At 41.6% G+C, this 25,243-nt stretch overlaps 1 protein-coding gene across 2 annotated transcripts in view; it reads left to right on the forward strand.

Annotated features, from left to right (window-relative positions):
* Positions 1 to 3,256: 3,256 nt before the first annotated feature.
* The window catches only part of GALNT15 (polypeptide N-acetylgalactosaminyltransferase 15), a 30,868-nt gene continuing 8,881 nt past the window's right edge, over positions 3,257 to 25,243 (forward strand). The window contains exons 1-7 of one of the 2 annotated variants that reach the window (XM_033070591.2): positions 3,257 to 3,624; positions 4,404 to 5,110; positions 10,152 to 10,318; positions 11,035 to 11,239; positions 20,256 to 20,423; positions 21,022 to 21,139; positions 22,777 to 22,971. In XM_033070591.2, coding sequence (XP_032926482.1) covers positions 4,566 to 5,110; positions 10,152 to 10,318; positions 11,035 to 11,239; positions 20,256 to 20,423; positions 21,022 to 21,139; positions 22,777 to 22,971 — 1,398 coding nt within the window. In that variant the 5' untranslated portion in view covers positions 3,257 to 3,624; positions 4,404 to 4,565. The remainder of the gene's footprint in view (positions 3,625 to 4,403; positions 5,111 to 10,151; positions 10,319 to 11,034; positions 11,240 to 20,255; positions 20,424 to 21,021; positions 21,140 to 22,776; positions 22,972 to 25,243) is intronic. The other variant, XM_033070601.2, reaches the window with a different exon arrangement.

Raw genomic sequence — 25,243 nt, forward strand, 5'->3', positions numbered from 1 at the left:
ATCCCTCCTGTAATACATATTCCCCTTACTTTCCATCCAGTGTGCCTGATCTTCATGTACACAGAACTGCTTTTGAAAAGTAGTGCAAAGGTCCACAGCTTCCATGCTCCATTTTACATGTGACATGATTTATGAGTAGAAATCTTGTAAAAATAAAATTTCAGATGCATTTCCTTCACTGACAGGTTGGCAAACATCTTATAAATCACAACGCAAGTGCCAAAATCCCTGCTAGTGATCAACAGATTTTATCAAGCTTTTATAGCCTTCAAAAGCAAGTTCCACAAAATCTTATTCTAATTTATTATTAACTGGCTATTAGAAAATACCATTGAATGAGCAATATTTGCTACAATGCCATGCACACAAACTGTCTGCAACACCTGCAAATAAATTATATCTTGATCTAAAAATATATAGTTCTTATTATATTCTTGGGAGAATGGGGAAAGTTACTTGGTTACAAAAACACCACAAATCCTGTGCACCATGTAAATGGTCTCATTTTATGCACTGACTTTGTGCACATCTGTGCAAATAAAGCCATTGTTACAAGCACAAAGAGCTGCGGCATACAATGCATATACAGCTATGAAACCATGAGTGCTGCTATGTGCTGAGTCTTTAAATGGAAGTGGCACATCTGCTTTTGGCATAGGAGTGTAAATCAATCCAAGATGTTTATTAAAAAGTCAGTAACGACCTGTCCACACACTCTTTCTTCCATCCAGCCTTGGGTTTGTTCTTGCTTTGTTATTTTCCTGGCAGTTAAACATGGGCTCTGCACACTGAAAGTATGTGGTGTTTCTTCACGTACGGATAACATAACATGTCACGTAATATTGAACAAGTATGTGATGCGGAATGGTTTGGACAAAAACTCGAGCCCAAATGAGGTGGGGAGGAAAGGGTAAGTACAAACAGCTACAGAACAGCGACTGAAAGGTTTGTTACTCTGCAAAAGGCAACTGTGTTTCCTAATACCTTTTGAATTACTGAGACCTAGATTTGAGTCCATGTTCCAGCTCTTGGCAATTAATGAGCAAAATTTGCAACAATGAAGGATGGTGAATATTTTCTTAAGGAAGTCAATAATTGGCTTTGCATTTGCTGAAGGTATTTATACCACTGGGTCTACCTGAGCAGGCCTGGTAGGAGCACTAGCCTTTCAGTTCTGGCATGGATTGACCAGCAAGAAAGTCAACATAATATTGGCATTGGCCAATACTGCACTGCAAACTGGCCCCTTTTGTGAGTAATTGCTGGTGTATCTGGCAAAGCGTAGCAAGTTCCTTTCCCATGGACTGAGTAGCTTTAGGGTTTGCTGTAGAACACCAGCCCAAGGACAACCATACCTTTTGTAGGCAGCCTCTTTGAGGGCTACCTGCATGAAGCAGCACTTAAAAGCACTTAGAAGATTGGACCTCAGGATGAAGGCAATGACTCTAGGTCTGAGAGAAGAGCCTGAGCCATGCAGTGCTCCTTCCTCTTCCATCAAAGGATGACCAGGAAAGCATCCTAGGAAAGGGAATCCTCAACAGCTAGGCAGAAGGAGTAACCCATTCTGTGTCCCAGTGAAGGGCCTGCCTACTTTGTAGCATACCTTTGAGTAACCAGAAGCACAAAGAAAAATACAATGGATGTTGTATTCTTGACTTCCATGTGGGGAGACCATAACAGTGATGTTGTTCTTCAAATGCATTGAAGGAAACAAGACATGTCCTGTCAGATACTAAAGGGAGGCTCATGCACTGGAAAGGCAATATCTCTTTCATATGATGGCAGTGGAAAACCACTGTTTTAAGAGACAAGATTGAAAAACAGACTGTTTCATGGGAAATGGTTCAGGAAGGCTTGTTGTGCAGAACAGGGAACAGAGGCTGCTGGAAGTCTGCCACCCAGTGTTTTATACTTGCACATTTAATTGACTAGACTGAACAAACAAATCTTCTGTAGTTGTAGATTTCTTCTTTGTTAAAATGGTCAGGATATATTAAAAGGCTGGATTCCATATGCATATGTTTCAGTGATAATGTTACCTATTAGCTCTGTCCCAAAGTGTCTAAGATTACTGTAAATTTGTTAATTGGGTGTCTTTTCATCTGTAGCTGAAATTCAGCTGCATGAGTGACCCAGGTGAATTTGCTCAGCAATACAGAACATACCAGGACAGAATTTATATAGTGATTTCTACTGCAGGCTAGAATTATCTTGATGAGAATTGATACAGCATCTTGTTAAAATATTTTAGCCAGAGAAAAATATTAATCAAATTAAATCAAAATACTCAGGTAGCCCAAAAATTTAAAAAAGGAAAAGAGAAAGTAATGCTTTCTCCCATTTATTCCACCCATTCTTAAGTTTCTCCTTTCAATTTAATTTTATTCCATATGCCTGATAATGGGACGCGAATCTTTTGCAGGTCACTGTGCCAGCTTTTTGGAGAGCATCTCGGACAGGTCTCTTAATTTCCATTTCATTTTGTCTTTCTATGGCTGAAACATTGTTATTTAAATGAGTGCTTTGAGCTCAGATTTTTTTAATGCAAATGTGTGCTGCTTCCCTATTGAATTTAAACCATCAATACTTCATTTTCTCTATGAAAAGCAGGATAAAAAGTAATATTCTCAGGGCTGAAGGTGAGTTGGGATGTTACTTTTGTGCAAATTTAAGCTAAAAAGGAGAGATACGTACAATGGTGAAGTATCAAAATATTGGCTCAATCCTCCTTCTGCCCAAGAGATGATTAAAGCAGTTCTGTATATTTTAAAGAACAGCTGATGTAGGGAAGGTGCCAAGAAGCAGCAGACCAGTCACACTCCCTCAAGGCATTCTGTATAAGCTGCTTAGGAGAGTGCACACAGAAGTGAGACATTATGTGACTCCAGAAATCTTATGGTGCTCTATACCATCCTTGCCTTTTGAAGGTTGAGACGCATTTTAATTTGAAAGTAGGTGTCTTCTCATTTTTAATTTTTGAAAGCTGTCTACCAGGAACTATATTCTAAACTTACAGAACATCTTAGAGGGAGCTAAGTAATAGCAAAGAAGGTAAAAAAAAAAATAGATCCTTGGTTTCCTTTGGAGTATACTGCATGCCTGTCTTCAGGCTATTCTTTTAGCTATAATGTCTAGAAATGTACAACTTTTTTTAAATCTGGGAATGTGGAAGTTCTCCAGTAACCACATGCCTCCTTGGAGCTTGAGTTTTCTGCTCATCATATATACCAAGATATGAAAAACACCACACGCCATGCCCCCAGCATCAAAAGGGTTGGCAAGACCTGAGTTGCATCCAGCCCTGATCTCTGCCAGACCAAGAGGCATGTGATGCTGAAGCACGTGGATTGTCTCACCCCTTCTCCCATTGGACAAGCACTCATCTCGCGGCAAAAAATGCCACAGTCCATGCCCAGTAGCACCCTTGCCAGCAGTATTAGAAAACAGAACTCAGAGACTCAGCTACCCTTTTAATCACAGAAGTTGCTGTTTTCTCTCAGTGTCAGTGGGTGTTGTTCCAGCCCAGGCTTTTAAACATGTTTTTCCCGGACTAACGAAAACTTGAAGTGCTGCTTGCCCTGCAAGACCAAATTTATGGAGGAGGAGACAACTTCAGCCTGCCAGGTGATAATTTGGCACCCTTATGTCAGTATTTAAATCCCTACAGCTGTAAATATTTATTGGATATGAAATATACTCCAGCTAACACATTATCATATGAATAAATCTAACCTTAAATAAAACATGTGCTCTCCATCTTTTATTCAGTTTATAAAATTCTTGATTCTTGTTCTGCACATTCTCAGCTTAATACAGCTATTCCAACATACAGCAATCTGTGGCGTGCCTTGATTTCTTTTCTAATGCAACATTTGGCTTCTTGCATTTCACCTCTTACAGCTTTTGCAAAGTTTTGATTTGATAGGACAAGCACAGTGAGGGCATTAGGACCAAGAAAAAGACGCACACATTGCTCTGTATTATGTCTGGCAAAGTGCTTCCTGACTGAGTGCCGTAGTTATGTGTGAAACAAAGTCAGGGACCGACTACTTCTCATCTGTTGATCACAGTTAACTTGAAGCCTCCGAACGGGGGAGAGCTGTCAGATCTGCTTTCAGAGATACAGTGCTTCAATCAAGGCAGCAATTGGAAACTTTGAACAAGGAGGATCTACTCTGGAATAACTATAAGAAACGGGATTTCTTTTGACTTAGAATATTAAAAGTCGGGGGGAATCAAAGCTTTAGTTACTCTTTTTATCAGCAAAGCATGTACTTTTCTAACTAAGCTGGGACTCCATATAATAAAGGATCTATTTTATCTCACTGGATCCATGCTACGTTTTACTACAGTAAGTACAATACTAACAGGAATGTTATAATTTTTTTTTTTTCTGTAAATAGAGAGGAAAGCATGAAATGGCATCAGTGAAATGTGAAGGGAGCAAAAAAATCCTCTTGGCAGATAGTGAAAACCAGGGCTTTTGTGCAACCCGAGGACTGAAATCTGAGGAAGATCCAAGTGATATTTAACATGACCATCTGTATCATTTTGTCACCAACAGTATGTTCTTGAGGAAGAAGTGCAGATATGGATCACGTAAGCTGCAGTTTCTCTTGTTGTTTCTGATGCTGGGTTTTTTGCTACTGATGGTTACAACGCTGAATCCACCACCCAGCAACCAGAGCAAGGAAGGGACTTTCCAGCCTGTGGAGTTCAACCCCCGGGAAGGGTATCAGATGGACTTTGTGGAGACTCAAGAGATGCTGGAAACCCAGGAGGAGAGCCAGCAGTACTACCCTTTGGATGGTCTATCGCCTTTCATCTCCCTGCGGGAGGATGAGCTGATTATGGCCGTCGTGTCGCCCACCGGCAAAAGGAACCACAGCAAGGCCAGGAAGGGCTATCGCGTGGTGAAGCAGCAGAGCAGGCGGCCGGAGGGGAAGGTAGAGGGGGGCCCCGAGTCCCAGCCGCTGTCCCTTCCCCTGCAGGATGGGCAAGGGGCTGCTGCGGGGGAGCGCCCGCTCGGCCTGGAAACGCACGGCTTTAACGAGGTGCTCAGCGAGCGGATCGCGCTGCGCCGGGACCTGCCTGAGGTACGACACCCGTTGTAAGTAAAACACCCTATTTCACTTCTGGGGGAAAACCTGCCTTCTTCCCCGCCGCCGCTCCCTCCCGAACCTCTCCTGCAAACCCCGCACCTCTCCTCCTCTAGACCTCGCGTCTTTCCTATGGAACTCCCCGCTCCGGGTTGGGTACTCCGTTCCTCAGACCAGGGACGCTCCCAGCCTCCTTCGGGAGCTGGTTCAAGTCCTCAGAGCGGGCGGGCAGCAAAGTGGGAGGGGAGCACGGCGCGGGGGAGCAGCCGGGGCTGGCTGGGTGAGCGGAGCGGAGGTGCAGAGCCGAGCGGAGGTGCAGAGCCCAGCGCTGCCGGGGCGCTGTGAGTGCTGCCGGGGCGGTGTGAGCGAGCGCTGCCGGGGCGGTGTGAGCGCGGCCGAGGCGCTGTGAGCGCTGCCGGGGCGGTGTGAGCGCGGCCGGGGCGGTGTGAGCGCTGCCAGGGCGGTGTGAGCGCGGCCGAGGCGCTGTGAACGCTGCCAGGGCGCCGCGGAGCCTCCGCGCTCCTCGCCCTGAGGCCCGGCGGGCGGCAGCGCCCCCTACCGGCGCCGCGTCATGGCAGGTGCCGGGGGCGGCAGGGCAGGGAGCGCCCCGGGCCCCGCCCTTGTCCGTCCGTCCGTCCGTCCGTCCGTCCGGCTGCTGGGCTGGGGGTGAGAAAGGAACCCGTGCCGGGCTGGCGAGAAAGAGAGGCGGCTTCCCTGCTCGGCCAGGCCCCTTCTCAGCCCACCTGCCAGAGCTACGGGGTCACTGATGAATGAAACGAATGAGTCAAGAGTTGGGGCTTTCAGCTCTTCCAGAATACAAATGACCCGATGGTCACTCATAAAAGTGACGCTGCATGGTGTGGCTTCACTTTAAATATCGTGTGCAGTTTTGGGCACTACAATATAAGAAAGATATAAAGCAATTAAAGAGTGTCCCGAGGAGACCAGCAAAGATAGCAATGGTTCTGGAGGAGAAGCGTATGAAGAGCAGCTGAGGTCCCTTGGTCTGTTCAGCCTGGAGGAGACTGAGGGGAGACCTCATGGCTGTCTACAGGTTCCTCACAAAGGGAGGAGGAGGGGCAGGCACTGATCTCTTCTCTGTGGTGACCAGTGACAAGACCTGAGGGAATGGCCTGGAATTGTGTTGGGGAGGTTTAGGTTGGATCCTAGGAAAAGGTTCTTCACCCAGAGGGTGGCTGGGCACTGGAACAGCTCCCCAGGGAAGTGGTCACAGCACTAAGCCTGACAATTCAAGGAGAGTTTGGACAATGCTCTCAGGCAAATGGTGTGACCCTTAGGGTGTCCTGGGCAAGGCCAGGAACTGGAGTCAGTAATCCTTGTGGGTCCTTCCATCTCAAAATATCCTGTGATTCTGTGGCAAGTATTGAAAGGAAACTCCTGGGAGGAAGGAAGGTAGAGACTGGTGTGTCAGACAAGCTCTGCCAACATCACCATACCTGTCAGCTGCCAGGCTGTAAGGCTGCCATGAAAAAATGTTGCATTTGAAGTCTGGAGACTTGAGAGCCAGCTGCCCCAGCAGCCCAGGAAGGGCTCATCACACTTCTTAAATAGGATCTGAGCTATCTCTACTATCAAGCTGCCCCAGGGAAAGTTCAGGTTGGAGAAATTTCTTCAAAGAAAGGGTGATTAAACATTGGAATGAAGTGTCCAGGGAGGTGTGGAGTCACTGTACTTGGAGATGTTTAAGGAAAGACTGGACATGGCACATAGTGCTGTGATCTCACTGGGAAGGTCATGGTCAGTCAAAGACTGGATTTGATGATCTCAGAGGTCTTTACCAACCTAGATGATTCTGTGATATGATTCCCTTCCCAGGGGGAGGGCAAGGGATGTGAGTGGCGTCTTGTCTCCTGTAACAAAAACAATTGTAGTTTTCTCAAAGGGCACAGTGGAAAGCTGTACCAGAAAACATTTTAAATAAGACACAGAATAAATTTTTTTTTAGTGTTCATTTTCACATGTTTAAAGACAGCTGGCAGCTCTAATTAAAGGCTACAGTCTCAAAGAAAGAGAAGTGAAACAGTGTTTTCTGTACTTATTGAGTAGGTTCAGTGTTAATTTGGTTAACTCCATTAAATGATGACATGCTGATATTATTTCAGTTGTTTTTTGGCATGCTTAACTGCTAGCTCTTTGAACTATGTAATGTTCAAAGGAGGAATGACTACTCTGGTTTACTGCCTGTGGTGGAAAGCCAGAAAAAAAAACCGGTTTCACTTTGGCAGCTGAAGGGCCATCCAACAAGAGACAGCTTTAGTTAATACTGATCTTGGTAAAATTTAAGCTCTGGTCTCAGAGCTCTTGGATGGATTTTGCTGTCTGACTAGTTACAGCCTAAAAAGCTCTCAACACCACAGCTTACAGTGCCCAGACTGAAACCCCAGATCAATCTCAGCATCTGAGGCTGATCTGAATCCAGATCATAGGACGTGCAGCAGCGTATGTCTAAGCCAGACCTGTCCTTTATGGCACAACACAGAAACCACAATGATAATTTTTGGGTGTAGTTTACTCAGGGGGCCTGGCTCACAACTGCGTCAGTCCAGTTTTCCAGCAGTATAAAAAGAGAGCAAACCAGAATCAGATTGTATCTATTCGGTTTGCATCATGTTGTTCATCACAATGTCTATTATTATTTAATTAGAGGGGAGCCAAACAGTTTCAGTGAGTTACCTCCATGGACTCAGTCTCTCTCATGTCATTTGAAATTGGATGGCACTTCACATAAGAAGCAGCCCGTCCTCTGAGGTATCTTCATCCCTCAAAATGCTTTCTGCTGCTTTTAGTTGCTCCAGCTGGGACTGACACTCTCCTGGGATGCCTGGATCAAGCCTGCCATTGTGACTTTCATGGTGGGGGTTCTGCCCAAAAGGAAGGTCTATTTTCCTCTCTTGGGTTTGAGTGTCAAATGGCAAAAGAAACTCACAATATATCTACAAAGGTTTTCAGTTTCATTACAAAAGTATAGCTTCCTCTGGAGTGCTGTTTGGAGCTGAATCTCAAACATTTTCCTGAAGGTGAGTGGGAGTCCCTGTCAGCTCTGCCTTGCCTTGTCAGAACTGTTCTCTGTTCATTGCTGCATTGACAATTCCTTGTTTTTCACAAATTAGATTAAAACACTATGTCTCATAACAGTCACAGCCTTGACTTTTTGAAATGCCAATTTATGATAGACAGTCTATGAAACTGCTCCAAATTACAGGCAAGGTATTTTTGTGTACCAGTACCCTTGTGCATTTTTGTGAAGATTAGATATCTATATTGCAAGTCTTTGCCAATCTCCATGGCAACTAAGCACTTGCCACCAAGGTTATGTGTTCAAGTACAGTTATTTTCAATTCTTTTCCAATTAAGATTTCACAACAGCCTTATTTTCCTGCTATAACCACAGTACTAGCAACAAGGTGCTAATATCTCTAGAATGTTTCTGGTTAGAAACTGCCTGGTAAAAAAAGAACTGCATCAGCTCTTCACTCTCCTTAATTATTTCTTGATTCTACTGCTTGAAAATACTCACTCCCAAGTCATGAGAGTATTATTTTCTTGATCCTGTTGAAAATTAAAACAATCATCTTATATGAAATTGTGAGGTAACAGTCTTGTTGATTACACAAAATTAGTAAACCAAGGACAATATAGATCAATTGCAGTGTAAAAATCATCAAGAAAATCTGCCTTTCTATGCAAAAAAATAATGTGAACTATTGAAAAATGTAATAAATTATTAAGATTGTGCTCATTTAAAATATATATTTCCAGAAGTGCATCTATAGAAACCATTTATGTGTATTCCTAATTAAATCATTCAGACTATGGATTCTCTTAAGTGATTAGCATCTTTGTGTCTGTATAGTGTCTAGCAGCATAAGACCTCAGTCCATGAACAGAAGCAATAAGTAAAATGCTAATAAACAGAAATACTGAAGTTATATCCCTTACATGAGTTTCTGCTGAGTAGCCAATTGTTTAACAACCACTGTAAAATCTGTATAATTATTTGCCTGGCAATAAAAAAATGCTAAAGTAACAATGGGCTACATTCAACTAATTGTGTAATTCCTTGAAGAAATTCTTGCTGCTGGAGATTAAATGAGTTAGGACACTAAATGACTGTTATTTGGGAAGTGAAAAGATTTTTAAAATATGCTTTCTAATGTCAGCAAAGCAGTATATAGACATAATCTTCGCATATCTACAATGAGCATTTGAAGGCATTTTCTGGAAAATGTGCATCCTCACACCAGAATAGATGGTTTTCATATACAGTTTCTGTGAGGACAATTGGGAAGTGTTTGTCATCTTTAAATGTTTGAGTTATTGTGGTGGTTTAACACCAGCTGGGAATTAAACTTCCCCCTGTCCCCCTCAGGTGAGGGAAGGACAAAGGACAGAGTATAGGTTGAGATAACACTTTACTGAAAGAAAGAGCAATTGAGTAAGAAACACACAGTGACAGCAGCAATATTAATCACACAAGTATACAAAAAAGAGAAGTGCTTTATACACAAAAGGTGTTCACCACCTTGACTTAGCTCTGCATGGCCACTGAGACAAGGACAAGATGGCAGGGGGACGTTCCTGTGACTCAGCAATGACAGTGGTTATTCCTGAGACAAAGACAAGATGGCAGGGGGATGTTCTCTTATCTGAGAAAATGTGGAAATTGGTGGAGGCTGACTGACCTGCTTTATCCCTCACTCTACTGTAATTATCTTCACTTTTTCTTTGTGTTCTGGACCATTTTGGTTTGAGCTCTGTTTTTTGAGCCAGACAGAGCAGGAAAAAAAACTATCCCAGAACAAAGGAACACATTCGTCTTTTTGTATTGTAATTTTGATAGTGCCATTCCCATATTTTCACTTCATATTCCAGTTTTGGACACCTTAGTACTTCCTTTTCTTAGACGTGAGTTGAGATGTTAAACTGCTCTCCACCTCGAAGGTTTGGGTGCTGCTTGCAACTTTGCTCTGAGAAAAAAAATTTGCCATTTGTTCCAGTGTTTCCAGTGTCTTCTTCATTTCACCCATGCAGGTGCCTACAGCAAAAATATGACTCCAGTCTGCCTACTGCTAGTGTCATCATCTGTTTCCACGATGAAGCCTGGTCGACTCTGCTGAGAACTGTGCACAGCATTATGGATACAGCCCCAAAGGCTTTCCTCAAGGATATCATCCTAGTTGATGATCTCAGCCAACAAGGTAGCTCCCATTTCTCTGTATGTGAGTTCTTTCTTCCAAAACTTCAGGGAGGAAACTGTGTTCCTCCAAGAAGTGTGTGAGAGAGGAGAGGAGAAGGCAAAGAGGACTTTCAGGAAGTGAGCTAAGCAGAGCCCAGAATTGATTACCAGATGTCACTATCCATCCCTAGAATTCAGTGTAGCCTTTCAACTTTGAAATACATTTCTTTTTTTCCCCACATCATGTACAACCACTCTGAACTTTTTTACTTTAAAATAAGATCATAGTATGCAAATCTTAGGATTCCCACTGGACCAGAACTGCTGTCATAATTTCCAAACTCGGATTTTGGCTGAAGCATAGCGTGGAAAAGTCCACATTGGTAAAGTAATCCAAAGTTCTTGGGAAAGCCAAACACCTGTAGTATCTCACTCTCATCTGTGTATTTTATGACATGATGAGAGCATCCACCTTTTGCTGAAAACAGGAGAGGAGGCTATTAAGATTCCCACAGGAATAGCTTCATACCTTGTGAATCTCAGTTTCCATTAGTCTCTACTTCCGTTTGACATTATGCTGCTGTAGAAATATTTGAAACATGGCCTACTTGGCCATTTAAAACAAATGCTCTTGAAACATTTTACCAGCAAGAAGTAGCATCTCCTACTCCCTGTTTCTTTTCTGTAACAGCTTGAATCAAAGCTAAAACATTTCAGTGACTGTTCTGTTTCTGGCAGGGCCCCTGAAGTCAGCTCTGAGTGAATACATCTCGAAGCTGGATGGTGTGAAGCTCATCCGGAGCAACAAGAGGCTTGGAGTCATCCGAGGTCGGATGCTAGGAGCTGCACGGGCTGCCGGGGATGTGCTCATCTTCATGGATTCCCACTGCGAGTGCCAGAAGGGCTGGCTGGAACCCCTCCTGGCCAGGCTCTCCAGCAACCGGTAAATAGCCCTGGATATGCTAATTTCTGCTGAAAGGGACGTGTTTGGAAAGTGTTGGGTCATTTTTATAATCATCCCTTGGTTACCTTCTTGTTTCTGGTCACATCCCTTTTACTTTCTACCTTATCACCATATGCATCACTCTGATATGTGGGAAGCAGGATAGGTCTCACACCTGACAAGCCTCACTTTACATCCAGTGTAGATTTTAAAATTTGTATCTAGTTAGAGTTTTAAGAAGGCTTCCTGATGGTGTGAATTAAAAAGGTTTCAGTCTCAACCTGTTTGTAAAGTGGCAAGCATCCACCAGAGAAAGATACTGCAAGACTCCATTATTTTTACTTTTTAGCCATCTCAGTGATGAAGGATGAAGCCAAGAATAAAATGCTTTGTCCTCCTTGAGCCAGTTTGGCTGTGCACCAATGTCACCTTTTGGCCACCATTTCTCTTCCACAGGAAAAGCCCAAACTTCCTGGGCGGCCTAGATAGGTCCAGCTAATCACAGGTACTGTCACTGACATCAAAGTAACAAAGGCAGAGATTCGTATTTCTGAGTATTTCATGTTTAGGGTGGTTCTTGGACTTGCCTTCTAATGTACAGCTGAGCTCGTCTGTGCAGTCTTTTGAAGAGATTAAAACCACTGCAAATGTTACTAGGCTTACATGTCAGTAAATCTTTTATTAAAGGGACTTTTTTGAAAGAAAAATTTCTGCATTAACTTGTCACTCGGGAAAAAGATAATTGCTAGAGGGGGTAAAATAAAAAAAATATTAAAACTCTTACTAGATTGTTAAATAGTCACTCTACACACCTTCAAAGGGTGTTCCCAGGCACTGGAAGAAACTGCTTTTATGGCTTATTATTTTTGCTTATAAGAGAATTAAGATGAGCTTTTAGAAATTATTACATCATTTGAATGAAAACATTAAGAACACTGAAAGCAAGAGTAATGCTGCACTAGAATGTCAGGAATACTCTTTTCAGAAAGGTCCTCCTTAGAAAAGCAGATTATTTTTTGTTTGCTGACTAATTAGATGGTTTACTATGAATATACTTCATGAATATTCAGAATATTCTTCTGCCTTGACCTATAGTGTATTTTTGATGTTCAAGCAAAACTACTGTGTGTATCAATTGACCAGTCCTTATTCAAGGGCATTGAAATTGCTGAAATTAATGAGTTACAAAAGCTTTCTCAGAGGAGAGCTATAGTGAAGGGAGAATTACAACAGCTGGAGAGAAGTTAGGACCCCACAACCCCTCAATGTCAAAAATTCACTGTCAAAAATTATCCCTCCTGAGGGAATGCAAAGCCTCCAAGCCTGCTATCATTCAGAGATTCTGTAGCACTGTCACCAGGGGATGAGAAAGGAATTCTCCTCCATTACAGGCCCCATATGCTCATTTATTCCTCCAGGACAGCAGAATTTAACAGTGAATTAAGTAATATCTAATTGGATTAATGAAGCAAAAGTGGAAAACTGATTGGATACTAGTATAGGTTAAGCCATCCCTTTTTTGTGTGCTGCATTAGTCTCTGTGTCTGACCCTGGAAGCTTTGTCACTGCTAGTGAGGAGAACCTGTGACATCCTCTATTGAGGAGGGAAGATAAGGTCTAAAGCACCTGGCAGTCACCTTCCCTTACTGTGCCTCTTTCTCCAGCTGAAGAATGGTGACAATAACACTGACCTGATCAAGAAGTTACAGTAATTTCATGATTATAAACTGCACCTCATTATAAGCCGCACTTCCGGCTTTGGACCAAAATTTTAGTCAAAATGGTGTGGCTTATAATCATGAAATTACTGTAATGCATGACTTTTCCTAAATTGTTTGTAATGCTTGCACACAGATCACCATGGAAGTGTAAAGCATTAGCATAGTCAACTTGGCTTCATTTAGCACTTGAGGAGCTGTTAAATTGAATCATGAGCACTCCCTGAGACTACCCAAGTGAGGAAAGAAGTTTGAGAGTGACTGGTGCAATATCCACCTTTCCTCTTCTTAATGTACCAATGAAACTGTAATTCAAGCACTTTTGCTGGAGGGACAGGATGGGAAAACACTTGATCACCTGGAGTGGGTGAGTTGTTTGCTGACAAGGACCAATGCAACCTTTCAAAGCTCAAACCTTTGCAGGAGCTTAAGGGAGCTGTAGAGTGGTTTTAACTTTGAAAATTGTGATTAAGCCTAATTTTCTAGACTACTGATCAAAGTGTGTCACTATTATTGTGATCTGTCTTAGAGTGATGCTGAGAGATCCTTGCCCAGACTGAGATCTTGCTGTGAGTTGAACATACAACAAGAGAGATACTCCCAATTTTTAGTAGACTGTAGGATAAATATAAGAAAAAATATTCCAGTTTTACAGTCTAGAAATATTTATACAGAAATACTTGACAAGTATTTGACTTGTTGTAGGTAATGACATTTCATCTCCCTACATGATGGCTTTATTCACTAACCCAATCTAATTTATTTTTCTGAAAAAAAAATTAAGTCATTCTAAAATAATTGGATATACACTTTTGAGCACCTTGACTGGGACTAGTTCCATGAACCATGCCTAATAAATTGACTGGGAAGTTGTGCATCACTTTAGTATATTGCCTAGAGAATGGTTCAGTGGTTTCTAAAGCATTCCTTGACATTTTGATTATTCAAGGATGAATACCGTAGGTACCTGGACAATATTAGGAAGCTACATGAGATGTCCCACAGATCATTTCATTTGACAATTTGTGTTCCAGGCTAATTCCGGTGAGTAGCATGGTGCATAACAATGCAGCTGTGCCATTATTACAGTCATTTTTTGAAAGGGTTTCCCTTTTCCAGGAGACTGCAGTGCTATTATTTTGTATTCTGTCCAAAGGCAGGGAAAGGCAGAGGGGGCATATAATGAACTGTGCCATGAAGCCTTAAAAATGTTGTTCCTTTGATCTAGAAACAGTGCCACTGTGCTGAAGCAGGATGATTAAAAAAAAAAAAAATCCAAAACATATTTCCTTAAAATACTTCAATGCAAGCAAAATGAACCTTAATTACATCCTTGACAAGGAATTCCACCCCTAAAAGAGGCCTGGGCACCATAACTATGGAGAGAGGGGTGGTTTTCAAAGGGGTAGCTAGCCCTTAGGACCTTTCCCCTGCTCCTCATTGCAATGGCGTTTCTCTCTGTGCTGGAGCACTGCCTATACCAAAGCTCAAATATTAGATTAGGAAACAGAAGCCTGTGTATATTATATTTAAAAGCTTATCTGGTTTCTAAAATTCAAAGTGCCTCTACTTAGCACTGTGATTCTAGGACACTAATCTTTAATGAAAAAGCTGATAAACAGAATGAGAAATTAGCACAGCACTGGGAAAGTGTTTCATCATCTGTGTGTTCCCATTAGGAACAAATGGAAGCCTCTGCTTGTAGATATAGGAATAGAAAGAGAATTTTCTGTGTGGTTCTGATTTTATGGTAATACACAAGAGAGAAGGGAAATATTTTGCACTAAAGATGAACAGCTTCTTCATCTCTTTTATTCTAATTCCCCACTTTTCAGTGGCCTATATCCCAGCTTTTTTTGAGCTACCAAATACATAAGCCATCTGTTTTCTCACAGGCTTGGGAAAGCATGATGTTATCCATTCAGAGCCCACACAACCCCAGCATCTGAGCATGCAATTCCATGTTGTTCTCACTGTTTTGAAAGCCTTCCATACACTTCACATCCAACAGCCTGCTTCCTGGGATTTCTGTGTTTGCTCGACCCTTTTATATCTCCCATTTGTCAATAACGTTCATTTCAAATTCAATAAATGTTCTGTATTTACATGGTAGGTTATGGGAAGATAAGCTATCTCTTTACAATCTTTCACAGTTTATCAGGATCAGAAGGTGACCTACTTTAAAGAAGTTGAGGTAAAGGAAAATAAAGATGAGAGTCTAAAGCCAAAGGCAAATATTACTGCTAAACACAGGAGCAATAAAGATTCAGGCATAATTCATGGCTCAGTGCCCTGACTGTCCAGTGTTAAAAGATATTGGTTACCTCTACAGATTTTGTTACTCTACACACAAATTTTAATATTTTAGCCAAAAAAGGCAAGTTCAAAAAATTTTTTTTTTTAATAAAGCATTCCCAAAGCATTCCCTTAGCACTCAGCTTTGTATACATTTGCCTAGTGCTTAGCATATGAATAGTCCATCCATTCGAGTAGACTGTTCCTATGCCCTAAGTTAGTCTGAAGGTGGTTTGTAAGGAGACCAAGTATTTAAGTACGTAATCCTTTATAACTTAGCTTTGCTATTCCTTATCACTGCATTTTATCTTCTTATTAACCCTATCTAATTTCAAGTGGTCTATACTTCTAAGACTCCAGTTAGCCAGCAAGGTACTCTCAATGGAAATGCAGCATTTTGTGGAACTAGCTTGGGTCCTCAGTTACTCACTGAAGTTTTGACTGCATGCAGAAACAGAGAACCAGGACTGCCTGGATTTCTTAGCTATCTAATTTTTGCAAGCTGTGATGCACCCTGAAATAGGTTGAGGAATGTACATAATTTTCTTTATTTTTTTTCCCTCCGTATTTAAAGGAGAATTTAAACAGATTAAAATCCCTTTCCAGCAAAAGAAAGTATAAATCAATACAAAAGCACTTTCAAAAAAAGTGTATCCAGAACTTCAAAACAGATACATTAATTAAATCTTCCTCTCCCCATGTTACTTAGGTTAAAATTAGAAAAGAACGTAATGTCCATGCTTACTGTAAAGGGTCATGGGAAGACATTTCAATTGCAATTGTATTTGGTAAAGAAATGCCAAATCAGGAAATTGTTCTTGTTTGGGTTACTCTTTTTCATGAAATTGTGACCTTTTGTAATTTGTGTACGTTCCAAGCATTTGAAATATTCACAGATTAGTCAAACAGTTCAAAGCCTTGCTGCTAGTTGCATTTGAATTTCCTGTTTTTCCCTTTCCTCAGATTCCACATGTAAAATTAGCAGTAGTTTGTGTTTCATTTCAAAGTGCTGAGAAGCTGCTGTCTGCTAGTTATCCAGTTAAAAACAGGATTATCTAAGCATGTCTTCCAATTACCATCTACTGCAAATTTGCATTTAGAACTACACAAATATTCAACCATCCTTGAATATGCAGGAAACAGCTATTTTATTTTTATTTTAAATCATACCAACCAAAAAATGGGTAAAGCACTGCTTGATTAGAATTAAAATTGAATAGTGAACAAGTTACTCAATTCCTCTATTTCAGATCAGAAAGACACTCCCAATATTTAGTTTTAAGACAGTGTGTATCTGTTGGTTTCAGCAGAACTATATTTTGACTATACTACACGTACAGTAGGTGAAGGTCTAGAATTACTCTTACAAACAGACTTTTGAAAATTGTTAATCTTGGCATTCTGAAAAAGCTACACAAGCAGCAGCTCTAAAACATAGTTATCAGTTTTTACTGTATAATTTTGTGGGAAAGGAGATCAGATTTTCTTTTGTTCTGGTTTATGGTTGAATTTAGCCAGGATAGAATGTGGCCTATTCCTGCAAGTTACTTTCAGCTTAAACACTGTAATTTTCCATGTCATAATTTGCAGATAGTTTGGATAATTGCTTGGTCTCCACACTATCAGAATCCATTATGCCCTTACTCGTATATTTCTTGAAATGGAATCTTGAGGAATCAATGCCCAATAACTAGAATTAATACTGTAGTGCCTACCCTTGTGAGCAATTGCAGTGATGCCAGAAACACCATTGGAGTTTAGAGCTTTATAGTGGCAACAAATTTAAGGTGGATTAAAAAAAAAGACAGGTTTTAAATAGTTGAAATGATATGAAAATGTAGGATAGTCTGAAGTATTTGCATCATCTGATCCAGAATATATCTGAATGTGTCTGTATTTGCATTGTCTCTATCTGAACTATCCAGGATTGGTTCATGTGGTTCACATCAGTTCAGATGCGGTCTAGTCTGCATGGTCAAGGTCTTTTGAGTGGTTTAGTCTATATTGCCTCCGGCTTCTGCTCAAATATGCCCTCCTGATATTTCCCTCTTGAATCTGAAGTCATAAAATTAACTACCCTGGGGTCATCAATTCCTCAGTCCTTTCTGAATGAGAATGGAAAAACCATCAGCAATAGATAGTGTGGGTTTCAGCAAGCAGCAGCAAAGTGAGGTGGGAATTATGCAGCTGCATCTATGCTCCCAACCAGGCAGTTGTCGGAGATACTTGTACATCTGGAAAATGCAGCAGGCTGCAGAAATTACTGTTACAATGACTTTTCATTTTTGACATTTAAGTAATTTAAAATCCTTTTAACTTGTCAGATGCATTCACCCAGCATATCAAAGGAAAAAAAAATGCAAGTTTGTGTGAGTCCAGCGGGACACCACCTTTAGTAATTTTCAGAAGCAGGTAGTTTGCATGCTGTTAGTGAGTAAAACTTTCAGTAGAAAGGCCCTGCTGGCTTGAGTGCTGTGTGGTTTCTCCTGTCATGGATACAAAACTGTATCACAGGGACATCATTAGCAGAATCAGGGAAGGATTTCAGCTTTATTATTTTTAGTATCACTTCTTTCCATTTCTTCTTGAGTCCTGTGGAAGGATGACAAGAACTCACTGCCTTGATGTATATGCCTGCAAATGCTGCACATGACCATAAAATTTTCTCACCTATTTATAAATCAGATGCTTGTTTTTAAGAGTGCCTATTATTGCATATTATAAGGGATGGTTTTACACCTGAGCAGAGAAATAAGATCACTTTTCTATTTTAAATCTTCCTGGCTTAAGCACATTACAGGACAGTCTACTCTTACTAGGAAACAAAACTGAGTCGTTTTAAAGAAATCCTCTGCATGGTTCATCTTTGTGCTATCAACTGGCAAACAGTAGTCTGTTTTTCTGTGGGCTTCTAAAATCCTCTACAGGAAATGTCAACTGTGAAAAAACAAAGTTGGCAGCTTCCACCACTCTGATACTGAAAAAACATTATTCTAGTGATTGTAGAGGCAAAGAAGGTATGTCAAGATGATGTTAACATCATCCAGAGCTACCTTCTTCCTTAGCTGATTCTGCCCTCTGCCATGGAAAAATGTCTCACTACACTGGAGACTTCTGAGATGTCCTTTTTTCACTGATAGTATTATGTTTCAAGCAAATTTCTCTCCTTGTGATTTCTGACCAACACATACATCTTTAAAGAGGAGATAAAAACTGTAGGTGACTGTAGGAAGCTGTAGGTGGTGGGCTGGACGGTTGGGACAGACGGAGAGATCTGTAAAGCCAGGTCTTGGAACTTGTGCTTTATTGCAAAAGGGCATGGGTAAAAGGGCCCTGCCGGGAGCTGCCAGCCGCAGCTCGGAGCAGGGCAGTAAGAGAGTGGGGGGGTAAGAGAAAGAGGTAAGAGGGTAGTAAGAGAGAGAGCTAAGAGTTCTAAGAGACTAAGAGCTAAGAGTTCTAAGAGAGAGAGGTTCCCATTACAATACAATAAATCTTCTTCTGTGCTGAATATTCTAATTTCCACTAACCAATCTACTACAAGATACAAATCCTATAGCATTTACATACAGCCTATAAGAATCATTACATTACCAGACTATGTTACACTTTAAACCCTAAAAACTACTCTTTGGACCCCCTTCTGCCAAGCCAGCAGGGTCTTCTCTGACCTTCGGACCTGCTTGCAAGCAGAAAGAATTGTTTAATCAAGAGGGGATTACTTTCAGCTGACCATTCTATTGTTTTCTATTTATTTAGTAACTAAGGTTTGGTATCTCAAAGATGGCTTTCATTTCAATTTTGCTTATAGTTTCTGTATTCTCAAAATCTTTTGCCAGGCAATCATATTTATAAGGTTTTCCTGATCCATCCTTCACAACAAAAAACGTCTTCATTTTGCCCCCAAACTGACCATTTCATTTTTCTCTCTGTTTTAATAGGAAGTTTTTTCCTAGGGAATAATTTCCTACATGAATATACCTACTCTAGAACAATAATAATTTTTTTCCAGTGTACTTTAATCCCTCTTAAATATTATTGATTTTTCTCCAGAGGAACTTCTGTCTATAGACAAGCCTTTGCACTGAGACCAGAGACTATCCTTTTAGCATTACAGAGAAGAAATGGATAATGTTATTCTCCAACACTTTTTTTTCCCCTCCAGTTCCTAATACCATTTCATTCATACTCTGAAAATTCCAAATGTGATGTATCATTGACCTGAAAACAAGGAACATTGAAGAGTGTTCTGAAACTACCAGATAATTCCAAGATGATGTGCAAGTACACTATGAAATACTGTGACTTCTTTGCCATAGGGAAATGTCTAGTACCTCTTCTCAGACTAATCCAAATTTAAGTTAAGTTAGAAATTAATTCAAGGATTGCCACTTACAGTGTTGTTGCTCTTAAAAGTAGACTCCACTCTTGATAGCATTTTTGCAAGACCATTCTAAGATTGTGATAAAATACAAACAGGCACTAGCTTATTAACTCAGTAAATAAATATTTTTTTCAAAAAAACCAGCAGTACAAGCCAAGGATAAGTGCACTCTTTATTGGCCTGATGTGACGAACTCATGAAATGTGTGCAACATCTACAGGAAAATCAAAGGATGGTAAAGTGTAAGAGGCCAAAGCATTTTCTGCTATAAACTTTGCATCCATGCAGAGCCTGTAGCATCAGAGTCTGGGGCCTCTGTGGGAAATAGCTTTATGAGAATTCTGATGGTCAACTCATAACAAAATCCTAGACAGTGCTAAATGACAATGCAAGGTACAGGGTATCAGTAAATTATTGATCTTCAGATTCCTCACTTATGTATGCTTAGTACTCCCATGCACTGAGCACCTGAACTTCTGTCTGCAGGAAAACTAAGGGCACTCAGCATTTAGAGGAGTGCTTGTGCTTGACAGCGTCAAAGAGGAGAACTAATGTTTACTAACAGAGTAATGAACTTAATTTATGCTTTGGTTTTGGAAATAAATGGTATTGTCTTTTGCAGAAACAGTGTCATCTCCCCTGTCATAGATGTCATAGACTGGGAGACCTTTCAGTATTATCACTCTGTGGGCCTGCACCGAGGTGTTTTTGATTGGAAATTGGATTTTCATTGGGAACCAGTGCCAGAGCATGAAGAGAAGGTACGACAGTCTCCCATCAGCCCTATCAGGTAACAGTCCATCAGACAATTGATCAGCTCAGCAGCAAAACTGTACAGCTTGTGTCATCTTGGGTCATCTTCCAGCTAACAAGAGAAAGTTGTGGTTACTTGCACATGCTCATTTAGTAATTCTGAAGGGATAGTTTTTTTGTTTGTGCTGTTTGTTTTGGCCTTTAGTAATCATTCTAACTACATCACAGTCACACTTTCAATGTGGCAAATACTTTCCACACATCAAAACAGCTGGAGTACAGCCTGACTAGACAAGGTGTGGAGGTTTGTAGGGAAAGAAAAGGACTGGTCATACAGAGTTAAAAGAGATTTCTTAATCATGATCTGTTTGTCTCTTGTTTTGAATATGCATATCTGCAATGTTCCCCTCTGTTCTGAGTCTTATTTGGTAATTCAGCTCTTAGCCCCCTTCCAAGCAAATCCTAGAATTACACTCCAGTCGTTCTTTATTTTGATAAAGTTCATTCAAGCTTATATGGAGCAGTATTGAATCATTTTATTATACTCTCTCTATGGAAATTGAGGATTTTTCACCCTCTGTGTAATTCCTTATCCATAACTCAAGGTGTTCACTTCCAATCTGTTTTCTACACAGGAGTCCTGCAGTAGCTGGTGCAGTGGTGGCCATGGATCGACATTACTTCCAAAATACTGGAGCTTATGATTCTGACATGACCATGTGGGGAGCAGAAAACCTGGAACTATCTATTAGGGTAAGGACTTTAATTAAAACATCAAGCTGTGATAAGTATTGCAATTTTAAGGAACCTGAGGGAAAAAGCAAGAAGATATTTGTAAAAACAGTGCAGAACCTGTTGGGTTATGGAGACTACAACCTTCCCTGTAGAAATCTATCCCCACACTCCACATCCTGTCTGGATTATACAAGAACATGCAGCTGCTCTGAGTTAGGAGCATTATTTCAGGAAAAGGAAGTTTTGCTGGCTATCACTATCTGCTTGAGGCCTGAGTCATTGCTTTTGGCACACTCTGAAAGCTGCCTCTTCTATTCTGGTATGTTAACATGAACCAAAGGGAGAATAGCGCTTTTTTTTTTTTTTTTGCCAGCCTGTAGTTTTAATAGCAAATTGTTCATATTAAATCCTTTGAACTGACTTTTGCTGAATACAAAAAGTAACTGATATTGAAAACCAATGAAAATTGCAGGCACAAAGGGCATAGTGTTTTTATTGTCCCAGATAAGGAAAAGTGTGCACCCAGATCTCTCCACTATTCTGCACTGTTTGTGCACAGAAAAACATGAAAGCATACAAATAGCCATACTGGGTCAAAACAGAGGTCTGAATGCCCAGTATCTTCTTTGTGTCTGTGAGGAGCAATGTATGAAGAAGCACATAATAATGCTCCTGCTGTTTCCAGGATTTCCTGAAGCAGAGTCTAGAGTAAAGGAGCTTCTCCATTTCAGATAGAAGTACAGTAATTTCATGAATACAAGCCACATCGTTTTGACCAAAATTTTGGTGGAAACCCAGAAGTGCGGCTAATACTCCGGGGCTAATTTATTAACAAAAATGTGATATCTGCCCTTACCTGGTACCGTGCTGGTCCTGTCCCGAGCCAAAACGGTTTGAAATCCATGGTTTCCCGGTGTTCCGATGATGAACCAATCAGAGAACAGCTTATTGCCTGCCTGTGGATGGCGGCGTTACTGAGGGGCGGGGGGTGTTATCGGGGTGAGTTACCTCGGTGAGTTACCTCAGCAAGTTACCACGGCAGTTTGATAAAAGTGTGTGATATTTCTCTGTACTTTTTTAAGTGTTTTCAGTCTTGTGCGGCTGTGCGGCTGGCTGGGCTCGCACAGAGAGGGGTGGGGGAGACGCTCGGCTCGCACGGAGAGAGTTGGGGGCGGTGCTCGGCTCGCACGGATGAGTAGGGTGGCTGTGCCAGCATGGAGATGCAGCTCAGCTCGGAGCTCGGCCGCTCACCCGCGTGGCTGAGCTGCTGTTTAAAGGCAACGCAGATCCATTGGGAATGCTCGCAAAATGACCACACTATTGTTCGTGTCTTTTTCGGCTTGTAAATAAAACTTGCAGGGAATGCTGCCGCAGCTATTGTCTGTGTGTTTTTTCACTTGGAAATAATGTTTCTGAGGTCGGCAGTAAGCCAGTAAGCCCCGGCGATCCGCGATTGTGTTACTAAATGACGACTTTGTGAAAGTTCGCCGCGAACGAAAGTGCGGCTAATATTTGGGTGCGGCTTTTTTATTGACAAAGACATCAACATTGTCGACGTACTGGAAGTGCGGCTTATACTCCATGCGGCTTGTATTCGTGAAATTACTGTAATCTAAATAAGGTAATCTCTTTTTGTGCTTTCACCTGTGTTTCAGACCTGGCTCTGTGGTGGCTCTGTAGAAATTATCCCATGCTCCCGAGTTGGGCACGTCTATCGAAATCACTTCCCTCGTGCTTTCTCCTACGAAGAGGCCATTGTAAGGAACAAAATCCGAATAGCAGAGACCTGGCTGGGCTCATTTAAAGAGAACTTCTACAAGCATGACACAGCAGCTTTCTTAATCAGCAAGGTAAAGACATCTGTAAAGGTTTGTTTCTGAGGTTTATGTTGAGATAGGTGAAAGGAGAGGAATAGAAATGGGGTGTCTGTATGCAGTCAGAGGCAGGGGATGATCTTTTTATTAAACCTTCCACTGAAAGAGCCATCTGATCAGGAAGGAGAGAGAAAAACTTGTGCCTAAGTTCAGCCTTGTGCTGAAGTTATCAAACCTTGTGGAGTATAACCTCTTCTCCAAATGACTCCCCAACAAGCTGTGGTTTGTTTTTTCACTGATAGTACACTGATAGTACACTGATAGTACACTGATAGCTTTTTCACTGATAGTACATGGAAGGTTGTGATGCATCTGAAGTAGAAGCCTGCAGCACTGTGTGCTCAAAGGACCATCCTAGGAGGTTTATTCTTGATTACTGAAGGCCTTCCTCATATGGTTCCTGAGGATATTCAGTATTATTCACAGGCGAGTGGCAAATTATAGCACCTCTCCTGGAAGGGAACATATCTGAGTGATCTAGTGACAAAAAAGATATGTTTTTTTCCCCTGAACTGATGTATCCAGAAGTAACTGAATTGGGAAAGTCAGGTCTCAACACACCACTATTTACAAGTTACATTTTCATTAGAAGCATGGTGCAGACATCTGACTAGATATTCCTCCAAGAATTTAGATTCCCAGCAGCCTGTAAGGTAGGACAGGCTTGCAGGCAGGTGTGCAGTGTAGCCCTGGAATACAGCTGAACCATGGGAAATATTTGAACCATCTGCAGGTAACACACAATCCCATGGCAGATCAGGGGTGGTCAAGGAACTGTGTATCCCTTGTATTACAAACAAGTAGATGTTTGCCTATTGAGAGTCTTGCAACTGTAGTGAATGTTGTTGGTGCAGTTAATGTTGTTAATAATGTTCATGTTGCTGCAGTTCTCAGGCATCCTCTGGCTCCTTTTTCTTGTAATCATATTCTTTCTACAAGGCAGTGGACAAACTTGTGAGCAGTTTTGAATGAAAATGTATCATTTATCTTCCTGTTCATTTAACAATGTCACACTTTAAGGGAAAAAAGAATCACTGAAAGCATTTAGGCAGAGCATGGGTAGGTGCTGTGCAGTTTCCCATTCATATTTGCTCCTGCATTTAATAGAATCATAGAATCAGGGAATGGTTTGGGTTGGAAGGAACCTTAAAGATCATCTCATTCCCACTCTCCTGCCATGCACAAGGATGCCATTCACTGGATCAGATTGCGCAGAGCCCCATCCACAGCCTGGTTTTGAGCACTTCCAGGGATGAGGCCTCTACAGCTTCTCCGTGCAATCAGGTCCAGTGCCTCACCATCCTTTGAGTAAAGAATTTCTTCCCAATAACTAATCTAGACCTGCTCTCTTTCAGTTTAAAACTACTGCTCATTTTTGTAAGTCCCCTTTAGGTACTGGGAGGCTGTTCTAAATTGTCCCTGAAGCCTTCACTTTTATTCAGTTTTTCAAGTGATCCCCAACTTACTTTTCCCTTGTAGGGGGAGGGATTTCATTCACCTTCCCCACTCACTCAGAGGATCAGTCTTGACAGAATGGAGAGCCTGACTGCCTGCAAAGACTGAGGAATACAACCCAGCCTTCTCCATATCAGCCGCCACTAGTTCATTCTTCCTGGTTATCAATGGGGAGGGGGGTTGCATTCTCCTTATAATTTCTTTTCTGACCTATGTATTTATAGAATCCCTTCTTGTGATTCTTTGTGTCCCTTGCCAAGTCCTGTTCCAGCTTTGCCTTGGCTTTCCTGACCCTACCCCTACAAATTAGAACCATATCCCTGTACTTTCCTCAGGTCACCTGTCCCCACTTTCACTGTCTGTGCATTTCTTTCTTACTCCTGAGTTTAAGGAGCAGATCCTTACCCAGCTGTGCTTGGACTGCCTTGCTCAATTTCCTACACACCAGGATAGAGAGCTCTTGCACTGTAGGAAAAGTGGCTTTAAAGAGCTGCCAGCTCTGGTCAGCATGTCTGCTCTTAAGTTTCAATGGGGATCTCCTTCACCAGCTCCTTAAACAGCTGGAAGTTTCCTCTTGCAAAGCTCAGGGTCTTGACTTTGTTCCTCACCAGGCTCACACTCCTTGAGATCACAGACTCAACAAGGGCTTGGTCGCTACAGCCCAGGTTGCCACCAATCCTGATGGCTTTAATGAGCTTATCTGCACTGGTGAGCACCAATGGCTCCAGTAATACCTGTCCTGCATGCCTCAGTCACTCAGGGCTGGCCATCACCCAAGAAAGCCAGGTCCAGC

The sequence above is a fragment of the Catharus ustulatus genome, chromosome 1, assembly GCF_009819885.2.
Source record: "Catharus ustulatus isolate bCatUst1 chromosome 1, bCatUst1.pri.v2, whole genome shotgun sequence".
Classification (NCBI taxonomy): Eukaryota; Metazoa; Chordata; class Aves; order Passeriformes; family Turdidae; genus Catharus; species Catharus ustulatus.